Genomic DNA, 17,911 nt, shown 5'->3' on the forward strand with positions numbered 1-17,911 from the left:
AACAGTATAGCAAAGCAAAAAACAGAAGGCCTACCAGCCTAAATACCAAAACTGATATGCAACATTTTACAGGTCTTTTCAGGGGACTTTGTTATTAGCGAGTCACAAAACCACCAAAATGCAGATAGCCAGAGTCACTCTACAACATAACTTACTTTCGAAAAGTATTTCTTTACAAGACAATCCAACAGAATTTATGTAAATACTTTATTTYRCCTGTCATCCTGGGACAAGAACATYACTTTCTRGGTCAACATACCGAGAGTACGATTCACGTGAGAACAAGCATACAGTTCACCCTTCCAAATTCTTCACTGACACTCCTCTTTCAAATCAGACAGCARTGAGCCAGAACTGTCCAGCTCCCWCTACAGAAAYTGGGGTTCAAGCTTATGGATGCTTTTGCAGATTTGGTTAAGAGCTATAAAAGCTTCTATTAAAAGCACTTTGATAAGTTTGAAGTGCAACCTGTTACTGCAGTCTTCGGATTTAACGTCAAGAACAGCAGAAACCCAACAAAGGAGAAAAACRTATCACAGACAACAAGGACAGAATTCAGTGAAAGATCTCCATTGCAGACTTTGACCTTACAGGCATTCCCGATCAAAAAAAAAATGCAAAAAGCTTCTGTTTTTGAAAAAAATACCAGTTCCCACCACAAGAGGAAGCAGAATTCCCCRAATGCTGGCTGTGAAAGCATACCAGAGCTCCCACTCTCCCCCAGTTGACCAAGGTATTTAAAAATCTTCAGGTTCAGATGGTAAGAAGGCCAATTTGAGACACAGCTGTAAGAAGGGACAGTGTAACAAATGTAAAGAGAAAAAATAAAACAGAAACCAACAYTCTAGCAACATTTAGTACAATAAGGTTCAACCAGTATGTGTGGCAAGTAAAAGGRAGAACATGACTGCTGGGGACAGGTAATACTGAGGGCAGCTCTGCTGCAGAGCTTACAACAAGCACAGGGCAAGAGATGACATACTGCATATGCACAGTCATTATATCAATAAACCAAGAAACATGGCAACAATGACACCTGACACACATCAGCAAATGTTTCTATGCAGCTCTATTGTGCTACCAAGAAATCTGAAGGTCTGCATAGACACAAATTCACCATTTTCATCCAGATATTCAACATCAGCCATTACAGAAATACTTCTTTGTGCACCACAATCTTACAAGATCACTTGGACTGAAATTACCCAGTTTTGTATTTTATTTTCAGTTTYATCTTCTTCAAAGGCAGTGGAGAGCATTCAACATCTTAACACTTGGACAGACAAGCACCTTCCATACTTCTGACAAAAATATCATCTTATCCACTTCAGGTCTGAAGCAAGGAATGAAGTACTGCAAAAAYAACACTCACAGCAGTTGCAACTGTAAAGAATGTGACACAGGTATTTCTGCTCCACTTGTGTTTTTGCAACAGTTGTAACAGGACCTGCCCAGCTTCAAGTTCAAGTTATTAACTTTTGCATCCAAAAAGTATTTATTTTTAATTATTTAAATGCAGCCAAACTGATGCACAGGTGTTAAAAGCTTTAGCTATAACCACCTCTACCTTGTAAACGTAGTGACTGAAGAGTCTCTTCCCCTTGGAAAAACTCCAACATACTCTTGACTTGATAAAGCAAATCTAGACCTTTTTTATTTTTATTTTTTTAAACAATTTGCCAAAACTGGAATGAGAGATAAATAGAAGGCACAACAATTTTGCTTTTTTTTTTATACAAATACAAACTAAACATGAAAAAACCTCCCTATTTCAATAAAAAATTTCACAAGTTCAGGAAAAGTGTTTGAAGAGTCAAGTTCTAGACATTTAAAACCTATCCCACAATCCAAAATTTCAAAGTGGTAAAACAGTAGTTCGAATTCCTTGCTGTGATCATGTATCAAAAGAAAGATTCTACGGATACCCATTATTCCACTTTTACAGCGCCACAGAAAGGTGAAAGTCAATTTTTCAAGTGGCAATGTCTCCGGACCGGAGGATGTTCATATGACCCTCAAAGAAAGAAACATCAAGAGTTTTGCTTTTCTGCCCTTGAAATACTTGCCAAGAACTATGTTTTCCTACAGGCTCTTGAACGCATGCACGTGAAATATCATTCCACTGACTGAAATGCACCCAAATTCAGTAGAAAGAGGGGAGGAAAAAAAAAAAGAAAAAAGAAAGAGACACTCCTTTAGGAAAAACCACTGGTACCAAAAAAAAAACCAAAAATCAGTCCATAAGTTTGAGGTGAACAAGAAAATTCAGTTCTTTTTAAAATCCACTTTTCCTAAAACGTTGTTCCACAAAGCTGGAATCTGGGACAAGGACTAGAAAAAAATAAATCACAGAACCATAACACAAACAAAAAGGGGCCAAAATAGTATCAAACGTAGCAGTCTATAACAGGCTAGGGCCACATTCCAAGATACCCAAGGCTGAAATTCACAAATCTGCAGGAAAAAGGGTTTGCGCCACCATGTCAACATCCACGATGATTCACTGGCGTTGCCCGATCCCCCTTCCAGCTCCAAATCCTGGCTTCTGGGACATTCCTCCACGTGGAGGCCCTCGAATCCCACCTCCCAGCCCCCCACGAGTGCCTCCAGGTCCACGGGGTCTGTTATCTCTGCGGTCACCCTCCCTGGCAGCTCGTGTTTTCTTCTCCTCCACGTTCAGGCGCACCTCTCCCCTGAACATGATGGGCTGCAACAGAAGCAGAGAAGGTGCTTTCATTAACGGTTCACCAGGAGCTCTTCCAGGTCAAGCAGATTCCTGCAACTTTGTCTCATATCCTGCTCTCCATGAAAGATTGGAACTGTCTTAGGATTACTTACAATGGCAATAGTCAAACCATGCATCCAGTCTTGGGCCTTAATGGAGAAGACAAAGATGTGAAGGAGTGACAGCTGAAAAGCCATCTCAGGCTTTTCTGAACATTCTGTGTTTTAGAGAAGAGCTGGGCTGTAAGCAAGCTCACTGGACAGCTGGGAGGGGCATCCAGAGTCCCTGCCTACCACAGCAGGCARGCATGGGCACACATTCCACATTAGCAATCACTGCTGACAGGCTGAGCAGGTACCTCCTGTCTCTGTTAGCAAAATTCTTTTCAGCCRGTACACCAATAGAGCTTCTTCCTTTCAGCCACTGACAAACAGGATTCTACTTGTCCATAGAATCAGACYCACTCTACCTTGTCTTCCTGAAAGCTATTTATACACTTCCTGTGTTCAGCAAYCTCACTAGAAAAAGGCTCTGCAACAAGCTGCTACAAATTGCTTCAATGAAAAAAGACTTGGTAATAGGAGGGAAAGACACCACACCTACTTTAATATGCTCAAGAAAGAGATTGTACTTGGTCCCTTTTAGTCTTTCTGTTAAACTGAAAACAGTCTGTCTGTTGTTAATAGACCAAAAACCACTGACTAGAAATTTATTTACCCTGTTGCTAAGGATCTTCTGAACTGGCTCAGGATCATCAAACACCACAAACCCAAAATTGGGGAGCTTTCCACCACTGTTGATGCGGAGTTCAACAACATTGCCATAGCCTGCAAGAGAAAAGCCAAGTTCTTGGGTCATACATTAGAATGCTCTGTTGACCACGCCCATGGCTGCAACCCCCACCCCCTCAGAGTACAGCAAAGCAACCAGCTTACTTTGGAAAAAGTCTTTAAGTTCAGATTTATCCACRTCATGGGGAAGGTTCCCAACAAAGAGCTGATGACTATCTGGGTATCTCACAATCCGCCTGGTTTCCACATCGCCTTGTTCACCCTCRCGAACTGGAACAGGAAAGTATAAMTGATTTTAGGAAAGTCAGTCCCCACATCAAACAGAAAAACAAGCCATAATCAGAGTTAGCATCATATACAAGAATCAGAATTCACACTATCCAGTCATAGATAAAAAAGGAAATCATTCKACACTAGCAAGTTTTAACTGTTTGCTTTTTATCACCTGAGGCCAAACTTGAAGTTTTATCTGAATAAAAGTAATTTACTTACTGACAAATAATGAGACTTTAAAAGCTTTAATAATCACATTATTTCCCCAAAACCTCTGAACAACAGAAAACAGTGCTTCTGTGCAGCTTCTCTCTTACTTGGCCTGGGACCTCGCTGTGGTGGGATGCTYGTTCGCTGCTCCCTCACTCGTTGATCCCTCTGAGGTCTCTGAGGGGGGGTCTGAGATTCAGGCTTTGCCTCAGGGCGGGGCTGTATCAATTAAAAAAGGAGTGAACAGTTGAGAGTCAGACAGACATACCAGTAGCCTCAGCTTTTAAGAGCTCACGGTCAAGTTGGTGACAAAAATAGCAGAAAAAAGTAATGTTTTCCTCCCTGACTAAAATGTGCATGTTAGCTCATGTTGGCTTACATGCTAAAAGCAAGCAGCATCCATATGAACATTCCCTGTTTTCCTCCATGAGAAACAATTAATTCTCAACCCAAAAATCAAGGAATAACATCTTAATAAAGTCTATCAGGAATAACAGAATTCTAAAGTCTTTAGGGCCTGGAAAGTCAAATCATAAGCAAATAGATTTCACTCTACTTTTYCCCACCTCAGTTTACCGTCAGCCARTTTARCACTTAAACTTGTCCAGGTGCTGGATTCCTACCTGCGAGACCGGTACTTTCACAACATGAGGTGGTATTCCTGATACTGGAACAGCCCCACTGGGAGGAAGGTTYTTGCTGGTTACTGATGCCCAGGAAAATGCCTTTAAAAAAATGAGAAAGATAATATTAACACAACTACATCTCCTTGTGAATGGTACAGGTAACAGGAACAAATTTTGATTCACACATGAAATTTGGGAGCCAACAGCAGTTTCCCAATTTCCTTTGAATTATTTAAATTGAAAAAACTTAAGAGTAGAAGTGTGACTCCATCATCATTACAGTATTTCTGAATTCCACAGACTTGCAACAGGACATAGCAGTGGCCCAACACCAAGTATCATACAAATGTTAACAGAAGTACTGGATTCCTGAATACTGATCTGTCCACTTTTACCTTCCTTAACACTGAGAAGTGACAAAATTTCCCAGGTAAAATAAATAGCAAAATAGTAAAAATACTCTACTCTGTAAATAGACTGGAGAGCCATACATGAAACCACCACATCAGAGAAGAGAGATCCACTGTCATTACCCTGGAGTCCTCTTGCACTGCAGGAGCTGGATCAGCAGGAGCTGGAGAAGGACTCTTTTCCACAGTCTCTTCTGGAGCAGAYTCCTCTAAYACTGGCTCAGACTTCTCTTCCTGCRCCTCTGGYTCAGGTTCCTGCTCAGGTTCTGCCTCTGGCTCAGGCTCTGCCTCTGCAGCTGTCTCTTCCAGGTGCTCCTCGATGTCATTGCTATAATACAGCAGCACAAAAAGCAGGAAAAAGAGGTGGTATTGCACTTATTCTATTACTGATAAGTAGTACTACTTATCCAATACAGAAGAAGTCAGTCACATGACACTTGAGAGAAAGAACAAGACCAATCTGCCTAAGTAAGGCCACATTGCAAAGGGATGCAAATTTTGCATTGATACACTATAAAGCAGAAAAAAAAATTCACTGTCTCCATGTTCAGCCTAAAAGCATTTTGATTTCAGCTGCTGAATAAACAGAAATCTTTTGACTGTCAGAGGGAAACTGTTAACAGCAATAAATTGATTTGACCTGTTCTACAAGCAGSCTGTCTCACACAACACCTGACTTCATGTACAAATGTATTATTACCTCACAGCCTGCTCGTAATAAGCACCACCATCATCAGGAACAGCCTCAGGTGTCTGCTGTCTTTCCTCAGGTTCCTCCCCTTCCTCCTCAGATTCTAAACAACGTTAGAAAGGGAAAAAAACCACAACATACATCTTCAGTATGAGGCTCAAACACAAGGCACCCACCACAATATACAGGTGAAGTATCTACCAAAGGGAGCACATAGGGGAGCACTTTCAAGATGCCACATGGAACAGTCATTTCCCTGTATTTCCACTATCACTTTTCATTACTCAGTTCTGACCAAGGTTAAACAMCATGTTCCAAGTACTTCAGAGAACCAGATTTATAACCTACACATCTGACTGCAACTGCCAAAGTAAGTCTTACAGTTCTTTTAATAGAAACAGAATATGCCAGAAAAATAATCATCTGCAAGTCAGAACTCCTTACTGGACTGTAAAGGAACTACAGGAAAGGAAAAAACCTACAAGCATATGAAACTTAATACTGATCTGTCTTCTCCAGGAAGACAACCTTTGGTCTGGGAATAGAATGTTGATATAGATCCAGAAACAAACACCAACAGAACCATACAAAAAATGTTGCTACTTACCCTCTGGAGGTTCAGTGTCAGAGTCCCCAAAAACCTCATCCTGRTAGCGGAAGATATCGTTGTGGACATAGAACTTGTTTGCAACAGAACCCTAAAAGCAAATCAAAGGGAAGAACTGATTCAACTACATCAATCCAGTAATATAAAAATTGAAATAATGTGAAAGCAAGAAAGGTATGAGCATATAATTCTTCCCACGTAAGTTTAATCCAAAATGACCTCTTTAAAGAAAATAATGATATTTGGGGCAGGAAAACAAGAAAGAAAAAAGACATCACTCCTAACAAGTCAAAAATGCATGGAAAAAAGGAAAAAATATTATTGCAGTGCTTTTCATTCCAATAGCTTGCAACACTGAAGCAAGCGTGAGTGACAACTTCCTGGTGTCTAAAGTATCAATTCTTATCTCCAAGTCTTATTGAAAAAAAAATGGTCTTGCAACACTCCTTTTTCACTATCATTTTCAATCCTGTGAACTGCTTTGTTAAAAAACATGTCTATTTAAAAATGCCATTTCAAATGCTAAGTCAGCATTTAATGAACAAGAAAATTTGAAATCCATGTTTTCAAGTGACAGGAAGCACTCCTCTTTTTCTACTACTTCTTTTTCAGTATTAAGACTAGTTGCTAGAAGAGCAAATCAAAGATAACAATTTTAATATGCTTAGGAAAAAACATGTTGTACTAACCTAGGAGTCCAAAGTCAGGATATTTATAACCTATTTCAATACCCAAGGTTAATGTGCAATCACCCAGAAGCAGTGTAGTTCCCAAAGGAATTTTCAGAACRTTACTGCTGAATTTTGTGACAAGTTACCTCCCAGGTCTAGCCCTTCAGATTGCAAGCCTGAAGCAGACAAAGCTCAGTGATGGTGTCAGAAGCCCCATGGCCAGTCCAGCACACTCACCTCAGGTGCAAGCACGAAGGTCTGCATGAACCTGCGCACGGGCTGCATGTTATTGGAGAGCTCCCCCATCACCTGCACCACCACACCATCATTGAGGGTGGCGTGGGCATCCACATGACGGATCTTTGTGTGGCAATCCTTGAAGTTTAGTGATAGCACCTTCTTGTGGATGTCCTAGGAAAGAACAGAACACGTGTGAGGTTATGCTGCAGAAACCATTTTTGCTAAGTTAGCAGCCTTCAGAGAAAGCAAAAGTATAAAACACTGGTTCAGGATACATCCCCTAACTCTGGAGAGAAAGCTTGGCAGGATGCTTGCTAGGTTTGCTTTGCAAGCAATTTTACACTATGAGCTTTCAATAAGGAAAGCACTTTTTGCCTATCTATTGCTGTCTACAGTTAAGGGAGTTTTGTTTCTCCCTTTCCCCTTTTTTTTCCACAAAGCACTTGAACAGGGGTGGGGGTGAATCACAGCTGGATCCACTTCACAGCCACAAAGGTGGCAAAATAGAAGAACAGGGTTTTTTTTAAGTACTTACAGATTGCCCATAGACTGCATCAGCTGGTTTTCCATTGGAATCCAAACCACCATGGACATAAGAAGAGTTTTTTCCATAAAACCTGTTGGAAAGAAGTATTTTAATGCCAATTTTGCTGTGTTAAGAACACTGACTCTCTACATTAGAGTACAATATGAATTATATGCTTTCAAACAAGTTCCCTGTCTGAATCACTGTAACAGAGCCACACAATCCCATGACCCTGTTACCAATCTGGGTGTAGGGGGAAAATGCAAAGTTCTCCAATGTAAACTGTAGCATTCAGGTATGTCAGAGGCACAAAAAGCCAAAACCAAAGTCTCATGGGAGCGCATTATCAAATCCCATTATCCCCTTTCAGCACAACATTCCCAAAGCAATACGATGAACATCTGGGATGCTGAAGGCTCCCCCTGAAGCTCTGATTCCAAGCTTGAGCAAGGAGGAATSTTTTSYKYWKMWRMRSAAAASAAAGTACTGCAGGTAAATCTTCCTTTCTGTAACTGAGAGATTACAAGCTGAAATGCCCTAAGCACCACAGTACTGCATTCTGCCAGCAGAYAGAAGAGTGGAATGGATTCCATGGCACTGAGTCAACTGGCCTCTGACCCAAATGGATGAGGTCAGCTGTCCACCCAAGTGAAGAAACACTCTGAATGAGTGTTCTTGAGACTGCGAGAGGGAAGGTTTCAGAAACTGTTCATCCAGAAAGGATACCTGTCAAACCAAACAGGACCAATCTGTTTGAATAAGAGATTGTAGTCTGCTGCATATCCACAGTTTTCCTAACTTTCCTTTAAGAAAGAGCTGGTGTGACTCCCAAGAGAGACATGTACACAAGTGCACAACTTACTCAATGTTTTCTCCTAGTCAGGGGGCATTTTATCAAGCCAAAAACTACAGAAATGCTTAACTAGGGAGTATTTCTCCAATTCATATGGATTACAACCAGAAGTAGCAAGCAGCATTTCAGTTACAACCAGAACTCAGAYATTTAAAGAATTCCTGTAATCTTTATTATCCATCTTTTAACCCAGCTGATCAAAACCAAAAGCAAGTGATACTCATCATCTTGAATAAATCAGTCTTTAGGAGTCCAAATTCAGCAAGCTAAGACATAAGTAATAAGCTCATTCACCAATTTTAACACACAAGAAATTCACAGAGAAAACTAGCTCAGAGTGAAGCRGTTTTACCTGTGCAAATAGTCAGGTGCTTGGTTCAGCAGGGTATAGTACTGCCTCACGAATTCCCGCCCGACCAGCAGGGGACTTGGCTTCTCCATCACCATTTCTTTGGTCAACTGAAAACTATGGAAAAAAACAAAAGCTCCATAAAGCATGAGCATTTCAAATGACTGTTCACATCCTGATTGCATAAGCCACCTAATCACAGCGGAAAGCACGCACCAAAACTGTTTTACCCTGTAAGCAGTTTAAGCGATGTGTTTTCAGAGTCATCAGTGTTTTGGTGCCAGGGAGAGGATTCCTGGGTACCAAACCAGAGGTGGGAAAGGCTGMAAGGGCAGGGGAGGTCACCCCATAACATGTCAGTAGTTAATCATCCTACATATCCTCAGTAAAAAGCAGGTGGCAGGCAAGTATGGTTCTTCAAGAGGATTTACTAAGTGGCTAAGACATTTACAGTCGATCCAAATTCTACTTACCTCACTTGACTTCACAATCAGAATTAAAAGTCAGATGTTCTCAGGCAAAGCCTGTGCTACTGTATTAGGGGCATTTTTAAAAGGTCAGAATAAGTCCAATCTATTTTTATCAGCAGCAGAGCACTACTTGCTGTGAGTRTCAAGCACTGGGGAGGAATATCATATTATATTAAAATTATTATGCTACAAATATTCTGCTCTTCCTCTGCTYCCACCAAACTCAGCAAGTMACTTCTCACTTAAATTCAGACCACCAGCCAAGTGAACAGCACCACCCATGYCCAGGGGCAAATCCATCTGGATCCCTTCTACTTACTTTCCATGGATCTGGAAGTTACAAAAATAAAGTGTCTGCAGGTAGATTATGCAATATGCATCTTCAGGAGAGGCCAGGCCAAATCAAAGCACATTCCCACATTTCCTTGTTATAAAATACTCACAAACACTGCTCAAACACATTCAAAATAGTTTTAAACTCAGAAGGATAAACACCCRTACCAGGCATGTTCTTGGTACCAAATACAGACAACAACAGGAGATTTTCCACTTCATCCTCAGTTGTACCCATGAGTAGCAGAATGAGGGCTTAGAAAATTATTTTGCTGCTGGAAGAACTACTGATCCCCAATCACCTTCACTACACAGCCTTTTCCCAAATACATGGTATTTAAAGTCCATATGCACATTCTCCAGGTGTGATAGGCAAGTCAAAACCAACATTGTTTAGCTGAGCCCTCTAAAAAGCAATTCGGGAATCATCAATTACTTATGTTTATCAGTATTAAATAAAAGCACATAAGTAGTGCCAAGAAGTGGTGGCATCAACAAATGGGGGAAAACCTAGACTGGATCACAGCTGGAATACAGAATGGGGGGCAAGAAAAAGGAAACCAAATTAAGTAGTCTTTTAGCATAGACTAACCCAGATGGAGCCTGCAATGCTCATGCCAAGCCAGGCATGCATTAGGACAAGCTCTTTCTTGTCACTATATCCAAGAGCATCCCRTACCCTGGGAAAATTGAGTTGCCCACAATTTAGCCTTTAAACACAGCAAAAGGGAATGAAAAAGACTGGCTTTCCCACGTGCTTGTACTGAGCCCTGTCCCAATTCATCCAARGCTCTTCAACATTTTATACTATAATGAATTTCAGAGAAGTTGTCCTTTAAACACCAAGCACTGACWACAGAGCAGAGCTTCAAAAGACAGAGGTGACCTGGTTGGTGTTACTGCAGKAACAAATTCAAACACACAACATACACASGGCTGCAAAACAAGTCACAACCATACTACTGGATGGACCAGGAATGTTAAACAGAAGCTTTAAGCCTCAAAGACATGAATATATATAATAACTTGACATGGAAGTTGGTATTTTGGATAAAGTTAAATCCAAATGAACCTGGCAAAGTCYAAACATCTCAAATGATGATCAAACACCCAACACACTGCAATCAAAASACAAGGCAACATTTAACCACACTGTTAGAACATCCAGGTAATAGATCCGAAGATGTGACCACACCCAAACTCCCAGCAATGGCCAGCACACACATCCAGCTTTGCTGGAGACACAGTAAACAAATTCAAATTCCTACCCTGGCAGGAATGCAGCTACGGTTCAAACCAAAAGATTGGTTTAGTAATAGTAAAGTAATAGTAAACTTTACTTTAGTAATAGTAAAGACTATTAACAGGAAAGCTGTTAATATGACAAAAACTATAATTTTGTATACATTGGATGTGTTGTGTTCTGTTCTGCTTTTAATACACACAAAGGCACTTTGTCATCTTTGTAAGTCTGGAAACAAACAAGAAGTTTTCCCATTCTATTTTATAACACACTTTTTGCTAGGTTTGAACACAGGGAAAAAGATCAAGTGGGCTCCAGAGGATGTGCCCAYGAACACAATCTCTTTCAGCAGGGTTTGTCTGTCACCAGCACATAAGGAARTATCACCTACACAATAATGTGCAGAAAAAATAAAGACTAAATATGACCTAGAACTGAAAAATACTTTTCAAAACATCCAGAAGCTTTCAGCTGTTTGAGGACATTTTCATGAGCTACCATGCAGAAAGGAAGGCTGGGTCTGGCCTCCAAGAAATGCTCAAGTTCTGCAAACCACTTTCATTTCTGGAAGGTTCCACCACCTGTGGCTCTGCAGAAGCCTTTGAACGGTAAGTAACTGTGCCTGTATTACATATACAGATGTCCAACATCCAGAACAGTCTGAAGTGACAAAAACCTCCAAGAGATGAACTTGTTTGCTTTCTAGTGCATGTGAAATTACACCCCATTAAAGTATTATCAAACCATAAGAAAACACAGCAAAGGTAAAGTAAGGCTAAGTGGTGGCTATCACTGCTGAYTTCCTCATCYCACTGTGTTTCCTTTAGGGTAYTTGTGAAGCTCTATCRGGCCAGGCCARCTCTAAAGCAATGGGAGCAGAAATGGCACACAGACAAGACCTGCACTTTTTAGCTCCAATCAGCTTAACTGACAATGCAGGATTTTTCTCCTCCRCAACAGTTAAAATTTCTTCTGTGCTGTCWGATTACAGGCAGGAGGCCAGTCCTACCATATACCTTCAAGATCACCATTTAGAGAATGACGGGAGGTACATTTAATTGTTTTGTGAAGATGTAGTTTCCCTGGAATTCAAGCTTATTCCTACAGATGTAAATAGGCAGGTTTTCTATTCAATTCTGATAAATGATGAATCGGGCTCTTCTGAGAATTATTTTCAAGTGCCTCCTAGAACACCAACATACAAAGCTTGACATTCTCACATAATGGCAAAATGTTCCTGTAGCACTCAAATCTCAACAGCTGATTYACCAACAGCTCTTTCAGATTTCTGYTCTTCAGTGAAAGCCCTCATCTGCATTAACCCACAGGCACACCACCTTCCATGMTGGTGTCAAATACTGAAAGTGAAGTGGCTTGGTTACGTCTGTCACACTTACATGCTTAAAACAATACCTAAGAGAACCTCCCTCCTGCTAAGGGTGAAAAATCTATCAGAAATAACTCCTAACATAAAAATAAGAATTGCAGTGTCCAGTTGTTCTCAAGCAGATCTGGAAAGAAATGGGGAAAAACCTTTACATGACCTAATCAGAGGACAACAATCTGTTTTTACTGCTGCTGCACCTGCTGCTACGTTGCCAGTTGCCATCTGTTCCTGTTCTCCAGCCAGCACAACCTGAATGGTGGAAGCCAAGCATCTCCTCAGAGAGTATTTGCTCCCTACCACTCACGAGCAAATTACTACTCCACTATTCCCTGATCCAAAACAACTGCAAATACTTTATACTACTTTTCATTGCACAGCACATAATAGCACCCAATGTTTGAACTGTCACTACATTACTCCTGATAGAAGCTTATCCACACATTTTTCTGTCAATGACATAATGATGAAAGGGTGAAAATTGACAGGAAAAGCTGAAAACCTGATTATTTAAGATTCATTCATAATCATGCATTCACATTACTCCATATGTAAAACAAATTGGATAAGTGAAATCATACCAAGTACACCATAACAATTCTGCAGCATAACTGACCCCCTTCTTAAGCCAAGGACTTAGAGGAAGACAAATACCTCCTTTACAGTGGTTATCACCTGGCTGGTGGAAAATTCCACCATCTGTTACAATGCTCCCACTTGGCAGAAAATCAATGTCAGGCACCGAATTTCTAAAATACTGTTATGTAAATTAGAGCCATTTATGTAAATTCTGTATTAACRAATTCAGATTTAGGTCCACAAAACCTATTAGTATATTAGTATTCAAAAAAATGCACTCAGCAGCTCACAGTTAGCACTGGTTAGTATTTTCTTACCAAACTGGAATATGGTGAAAGCAAACTAAACATTTGTGTCTCAATTCAATTTGTAACTTTTGAATCAGACAAGGATTYTGGCCAGAATCTTGCTTCTCCTGGATTTCCTACACAATAGAAGTCTGTTTTATGCACATCACAGGACATTTGGGCTCTCCCAAAACTCAGGCAAAACCCCCTAGGCCTGATATAACAATAACATGTCAAAGAACCAAAACCGATTTAACTCAAAACATGCAAGTCAGCAAATCCCAAATCTCATTTCCCAATGCATGTGGCAATTTTAAACATCTTCTATCAAGAGAAAGTCAGAACAAAAAGACAAGTTAAAATGTAATCAATCTTAACAGGCTCTGGTCTGTTTTTAACATTATCCTCGCTTCTTTCTTCTCTGGCATCTTCAATTACCTTTTTTTGACTTGCAYTGCAATACAAGGAGCCATCTCAAAAAATCCAAAGCTCCTACAATGCATTATACTCCTAACTGGAATATTACACAGTTCACCTCTTCTCCTTTGGCTACTCGAGCGCTACAAGGTGACAACTTGAACTCCACTCCTTCCATCTCTACAAACTGCTGGAGTTTCAGGGTGCCAAAACAGTCATTCAGAATTTTAAACTTTTCACACAACTCTACTCCCTAATTTTGGTAGCCATTAATTCCTTAACTTAAAAAGGCTTTTTGGAAACTAAAGGAACAGCCAGAGAAGCTCACATGGAAAAGAGGGGTATCCAAGCACAGCACACCACAAATGAWGCAAACAGCAATTCTGCTGGAAATTAAAGGCCTGGTCAACAGTCATTAGCATTGCATAATTAAGTATCATTTGGGATTTCTCCAAGTTGCTTAGCAAAAGGTGAGCATGCTCAGAGCCACAAACCATTTATCTAGATAGAATAATTAGCTCTAGAAGCAGTTACTGTTACTCTTATGGACAAAAAAAATATAAAATCATTAAGAAAATGCCCAGTATGCCTCTAAGAGRGATGACATAGACTGAAATTGTAACAACAAAAGCAAAACAAATATAGCTAATTCCAACTCTCCATACATTTTACATKACTAACTGCTCTGCTGCTGACTAAGCAATAAGAAAARAAGAGGCTGGTACCTGTGTGARCCATGACACAAAACATTAGAGTGAACAATGGAACACAAGCTAAACTTGCATCCCTAGGCAAATTCCAGYGCCCAYCTCAACTGGGGATTTATGTCATCACATCAACTTGCTCTCAAGTAGGAAGAGTGATGTTAACCTAAGTGTATTTAAAAYACAAAGATTGCAGATACACTGAGATAACCTTATTTTAACACAGTCTTAACTACCGAGGGGAACAAAGAAACCCAAAACAATCCAGTTGTTGACCCAAGCCTAAATTATGGAGAGCTGAAAATGCACCTCAAATAAGCAGGCAGATCATGTCCCAAAATACTGATCTGCTTTAAAAAAATAGGTCTCATTACTTGCCTGCCCACTGGATGCAGAGATAAGACAATGTCACTAGGACAGTGTCACAACCACACAGACCGTGTTTTAGACACAAGCCAGTACAGCTGCCTACCCTTAACCAGTTCATCTTGTGTGCYTTTTGATAGATTCAGAGGGAAAGTATCCAGCCTGGAAGAAGTTATCCTACAGGCAGCATTATTCCACAGGAGGCAAAATGCTTGGAAATTGCAGTCAATGGTAGTTCAGCGATGGGGTAACTTATGCAATAAATAAATATTTGAGGATCAAACTGGGACAAACTGTGAGGTTACCAGCATTCAACTCTTACTAGCATCTTCCTTCAGCCTCCTTCAGACTCCTCAGAGTCTAAGATAAATGTATTCACCAGCAACTTCCAGGAAGCAGGCACTTCAGAGCAGTGTGAGGAGTCAGACTTATCTTGCAGACAGAAGAGTCTTTAAYAATCTTCCAATCCAACACCTAATAAAACGTGGATTTGGACTGCCAAACTCAGCACAGCTATTTCTCCTTTCACTTGTGACTCATCTCCACTGTATGACCCACACAACCTACAAAYACAGGCAGTGCCTACATTCATAAGATACTTGAGGTGTTACAGGGAACTGGATCCTAACAAAATAMTCACACAGCAACCAGAATCACCAGGCAAACAGCTTTCTCTGTGCTTAATTATCCAGCTGCAGCCATACCTGAGCCCCTTCTGAAGCTTTGAGACACACTGACAAGGGRCACTCTCAAAAAGCCAGATTTCACATTACCATATGGATGAGAAAAATTAAGTTAGAAGCTTAACTGTTTTCTAATCAAAGCATCCAAACAACAAACAAAATTTAAGCACAGGAAAAAACGTTTTCATCACAAGATTAAAAAATAATTCAGAATTACATTCYGCACTGCCCATGCTAGTACCAAAAAAACCCTCTGCTTGCCAGTGGCAGATGGGAAGCCTTACTCAGCAGCAATGCACAGCCCTTCAAACACTGGGAGAATACAAATAAACAAACCAGCAATTGCTAAAGAGCTGTCAGCATAGAAGTCTGCCTGTGTTTTTGCTAACAAACCAAAGTGTGATCCRCAAGTTGGTGGATATGATGGAGTCTGCCATTTTTTAGACAAAAATCAGTGCTTCTTGTATTTTTCAGCTCTATCAAGCAAGCAAGAGACAAACTGAAATGCTTTTAGTCAGAATCTAAAAGAAAAGAGACCATTTTGAAGAAATGTAATTTTCAGAGCATTAAGCTCAAAAGATTAAAAAYACAAAGACCACCTCAAGTGTGAGTGTAGTTGAGATCAAATTCTATACCTATGCAGTATGGAATGAACATTTACCGGGTGAGGAAAATGACACCAGACACTATTCCTGGAGCTAAGAGCATAAAGGTTCAAAGACAAACAGCAAATTAGGTCCTGCTTACAAAGTAAAAAAAGAAGAATCTAACCTAGCAGAATCTTGAAAACTTGCTATTTRAAACTAAGTGATACWGTAAGAAYTTCTCAACAAGGTGTTYGGGTTTTTTTTTAATTCATCCCTCAAAACACTTTGCCTTTCCTGAGTGCTGAGCTTAATATGGTGTGGTTTCAGGTTTTCTTTTCTTCCTTTCTAATGCTGTTTCACCTGGCTTCCAAATGCCTACTTGATATCACATAACATCACTTCTATCCCACTGTTACCTACTGTAACATTAAGATAGGGTCATCAGTCCTGAGCCTAACTAGCAACACTTCATATCCTCACAAAAAGAGAGCTCTGTCACATTTTGCATTACAGAAAAACACAYGGCCCTTATGATTTGAGAGAAGTACAAAAGGAACTCCTTCAAAATCCAAGTTCCCTGAAAACTCAAAGCCTTGAGAATTCCCAGAAATATTMTTAYATTTTCAMTAATTCTAAAATGAGATTATCCTAAACAGGCTCTCTTAAACCTTAAGTGAGGGAAGGACTTGCCTTTCCAATTGGACCTATTTCAACCTCATTTATCCTGCMATTAGATGCAATGTTTTTCTGYAAAATTRCATTTTAAACATGCAAATTTCATCASAAATGGTGGTAGGGCAGTGCTAGTCTGAATTGTTTACTCATTCTTTAATGAAAAATAAGTTAGCTTTTTGCCTATATTGCTCTCCAGACTGCTTCATGATAAAGCAGCTACTTAGACCCTGTGATTTTGCCATTAGAACAGGTTTTGTTTTGACATCCAAGAGCTGCTCCAACATCTCGATGAAGTTGGCAGCAGGTCCAGTCATCTTCTCTTAGGTCTGCAAATTTTCCATTTGGCTCCAGTGCAGCTTCTTAAAGTAAAAAAGCAAAAGTTACTCATCAGCAGTCAGAAGAAGCAGTTCAGAGCCCAGAGCTACACCAACATTACAGTGAAATTCAACCTCACCCCCACTTGGATTAGAATCACCAGGATTAAGATTTAAAATATTTTTCTGCATGCCAAGCAACAGATAACTGCAAAGARAATCAACTCTTTCACCTCTACCCACTGAAGTCACAGAAGACACTTAAACCTGATGTATCAATTGTATCCGGGCATTTAGGACTGACCCATCATGGCATTGTTACATTAAAAACAAAACAAAGTCAGCCCAGCAGCAGCCAGGAAACTGCACAGGGCAAAGYAGATGAAAATGGAAGATGGCCACCAGCATTTTCCAGTGCAATGCTGCACGTTTGCCTCAGCAAGGAATCAGGTTCATCACAGATCACTCCTACATAAATGACAGCTCCCAGGCTCCTGCTCTGAAAGCAGCACTGCACCAGGCATGTCTTCCTGGAAGAGGTCCAGACTTAATATAGCAAAACTAGGACCTCAACCAGTATAACACTAACTGCCTGCAAAGTTTTAAMGATTCTTTTACAGTACCTGAGGATCAGTCTTCAGGTTTGCTTTTTAACTACTCAAKGAGGTAGCTTCAGATTATCAAATCTATTAGCAGTTACACCAGGAAGTTAAATAATTACTTCAACTCTGCAGATTTTATATAGGCACCTGTAAAAAAAAAACCACCCAGTCTTCTCAACCAAACTATCACTTTTACTTTTGGTTTGTTCCAAGAGGAGCAAACTACAGCCAGCATAGCAACCAGCACCACCCTGCTGAAGTCCTGCTCTACCTGGATTTCCTCTTGCTTCTTCAG

General features: G+C 40.3%; 1 protein-coding gene across 2 annotated transcripts in view; it reads right to left on the reverse strand.

Moving 5' to 3' along the window:
- Positions 1-201: 201 nt before the first annotated feature.
- G3BP1 (G3BP stress granule assembly factor 1) overlaps positions 202-17,911 on the reverse strand; it is a 20,170-nt gene continuing 2,460 nt past the window's right edge. Inside the window, exons 2-12 of one of the 2 annotated variants that reach the window (XM_057376035.1) lie at positions 8,976-9,089; positions 7,780-7,861; positions 7,242-7,415; positions 6,334-6,424; positions 5,736-5,829; positions 5,159-5,363; positions 4,623-4,724; positions 4,107-4,218; positions 3,661-3,786; positions 3,443-3,552; positions 202-2,707 (exon numbers count right to left, since the gene is read on the reverse strand). In XM_057376035.1, the coding sequence (XP_057232018.1) occupies positions 2,501-2,707; positions 3,443-3,552; positions 3,661-3,786; positions 4,107-4,218; positions 4,623-4,724; positions 5,159-5,363; positions 5,736-5,829; positions 6,334-6,424; positions 7,242-7,415; positions 7,780-7,861; positions 8,976-9,070 (1,398 nt within the window). In that variant the 5' untranslated portion in view covers positions 9,071-9,089 and the 3' untranslated portion in view covers positions 202-2,500. Of the gene's footprint in view, positions 2,708-3,442; positions 3,574-3,660; positions 3,787-4,106; positions 4,219-4,622; positions 4,725-5,158; positions 5,364-5,735; positions 5,830-6,333; positions 6,425-7,241; positions 7,416-7,779; positions 7,862-8,975; positions 9,090-17,911 lie in introns of both variants that reach the window. The other variant, XM_057376034.1, reaches the window with a different exon arrangement.

This window comes from Malurus melanocephalus, unplaced genomic scaffold, assembly GCF_030028575.1.
Source record: "Malurus melanocephalus ecotype Western Australia unplaced genomic scaffold, MMel_1.1 scaffold_269, whole genome shotgun sequence".
In the NCBI taxonomy this organism is placed as follows: Eukaryota; Metazoa; Chordata; class Aves; order Passeriformes; family Maluridae; genus Malurus; species Malurus melanocephalus.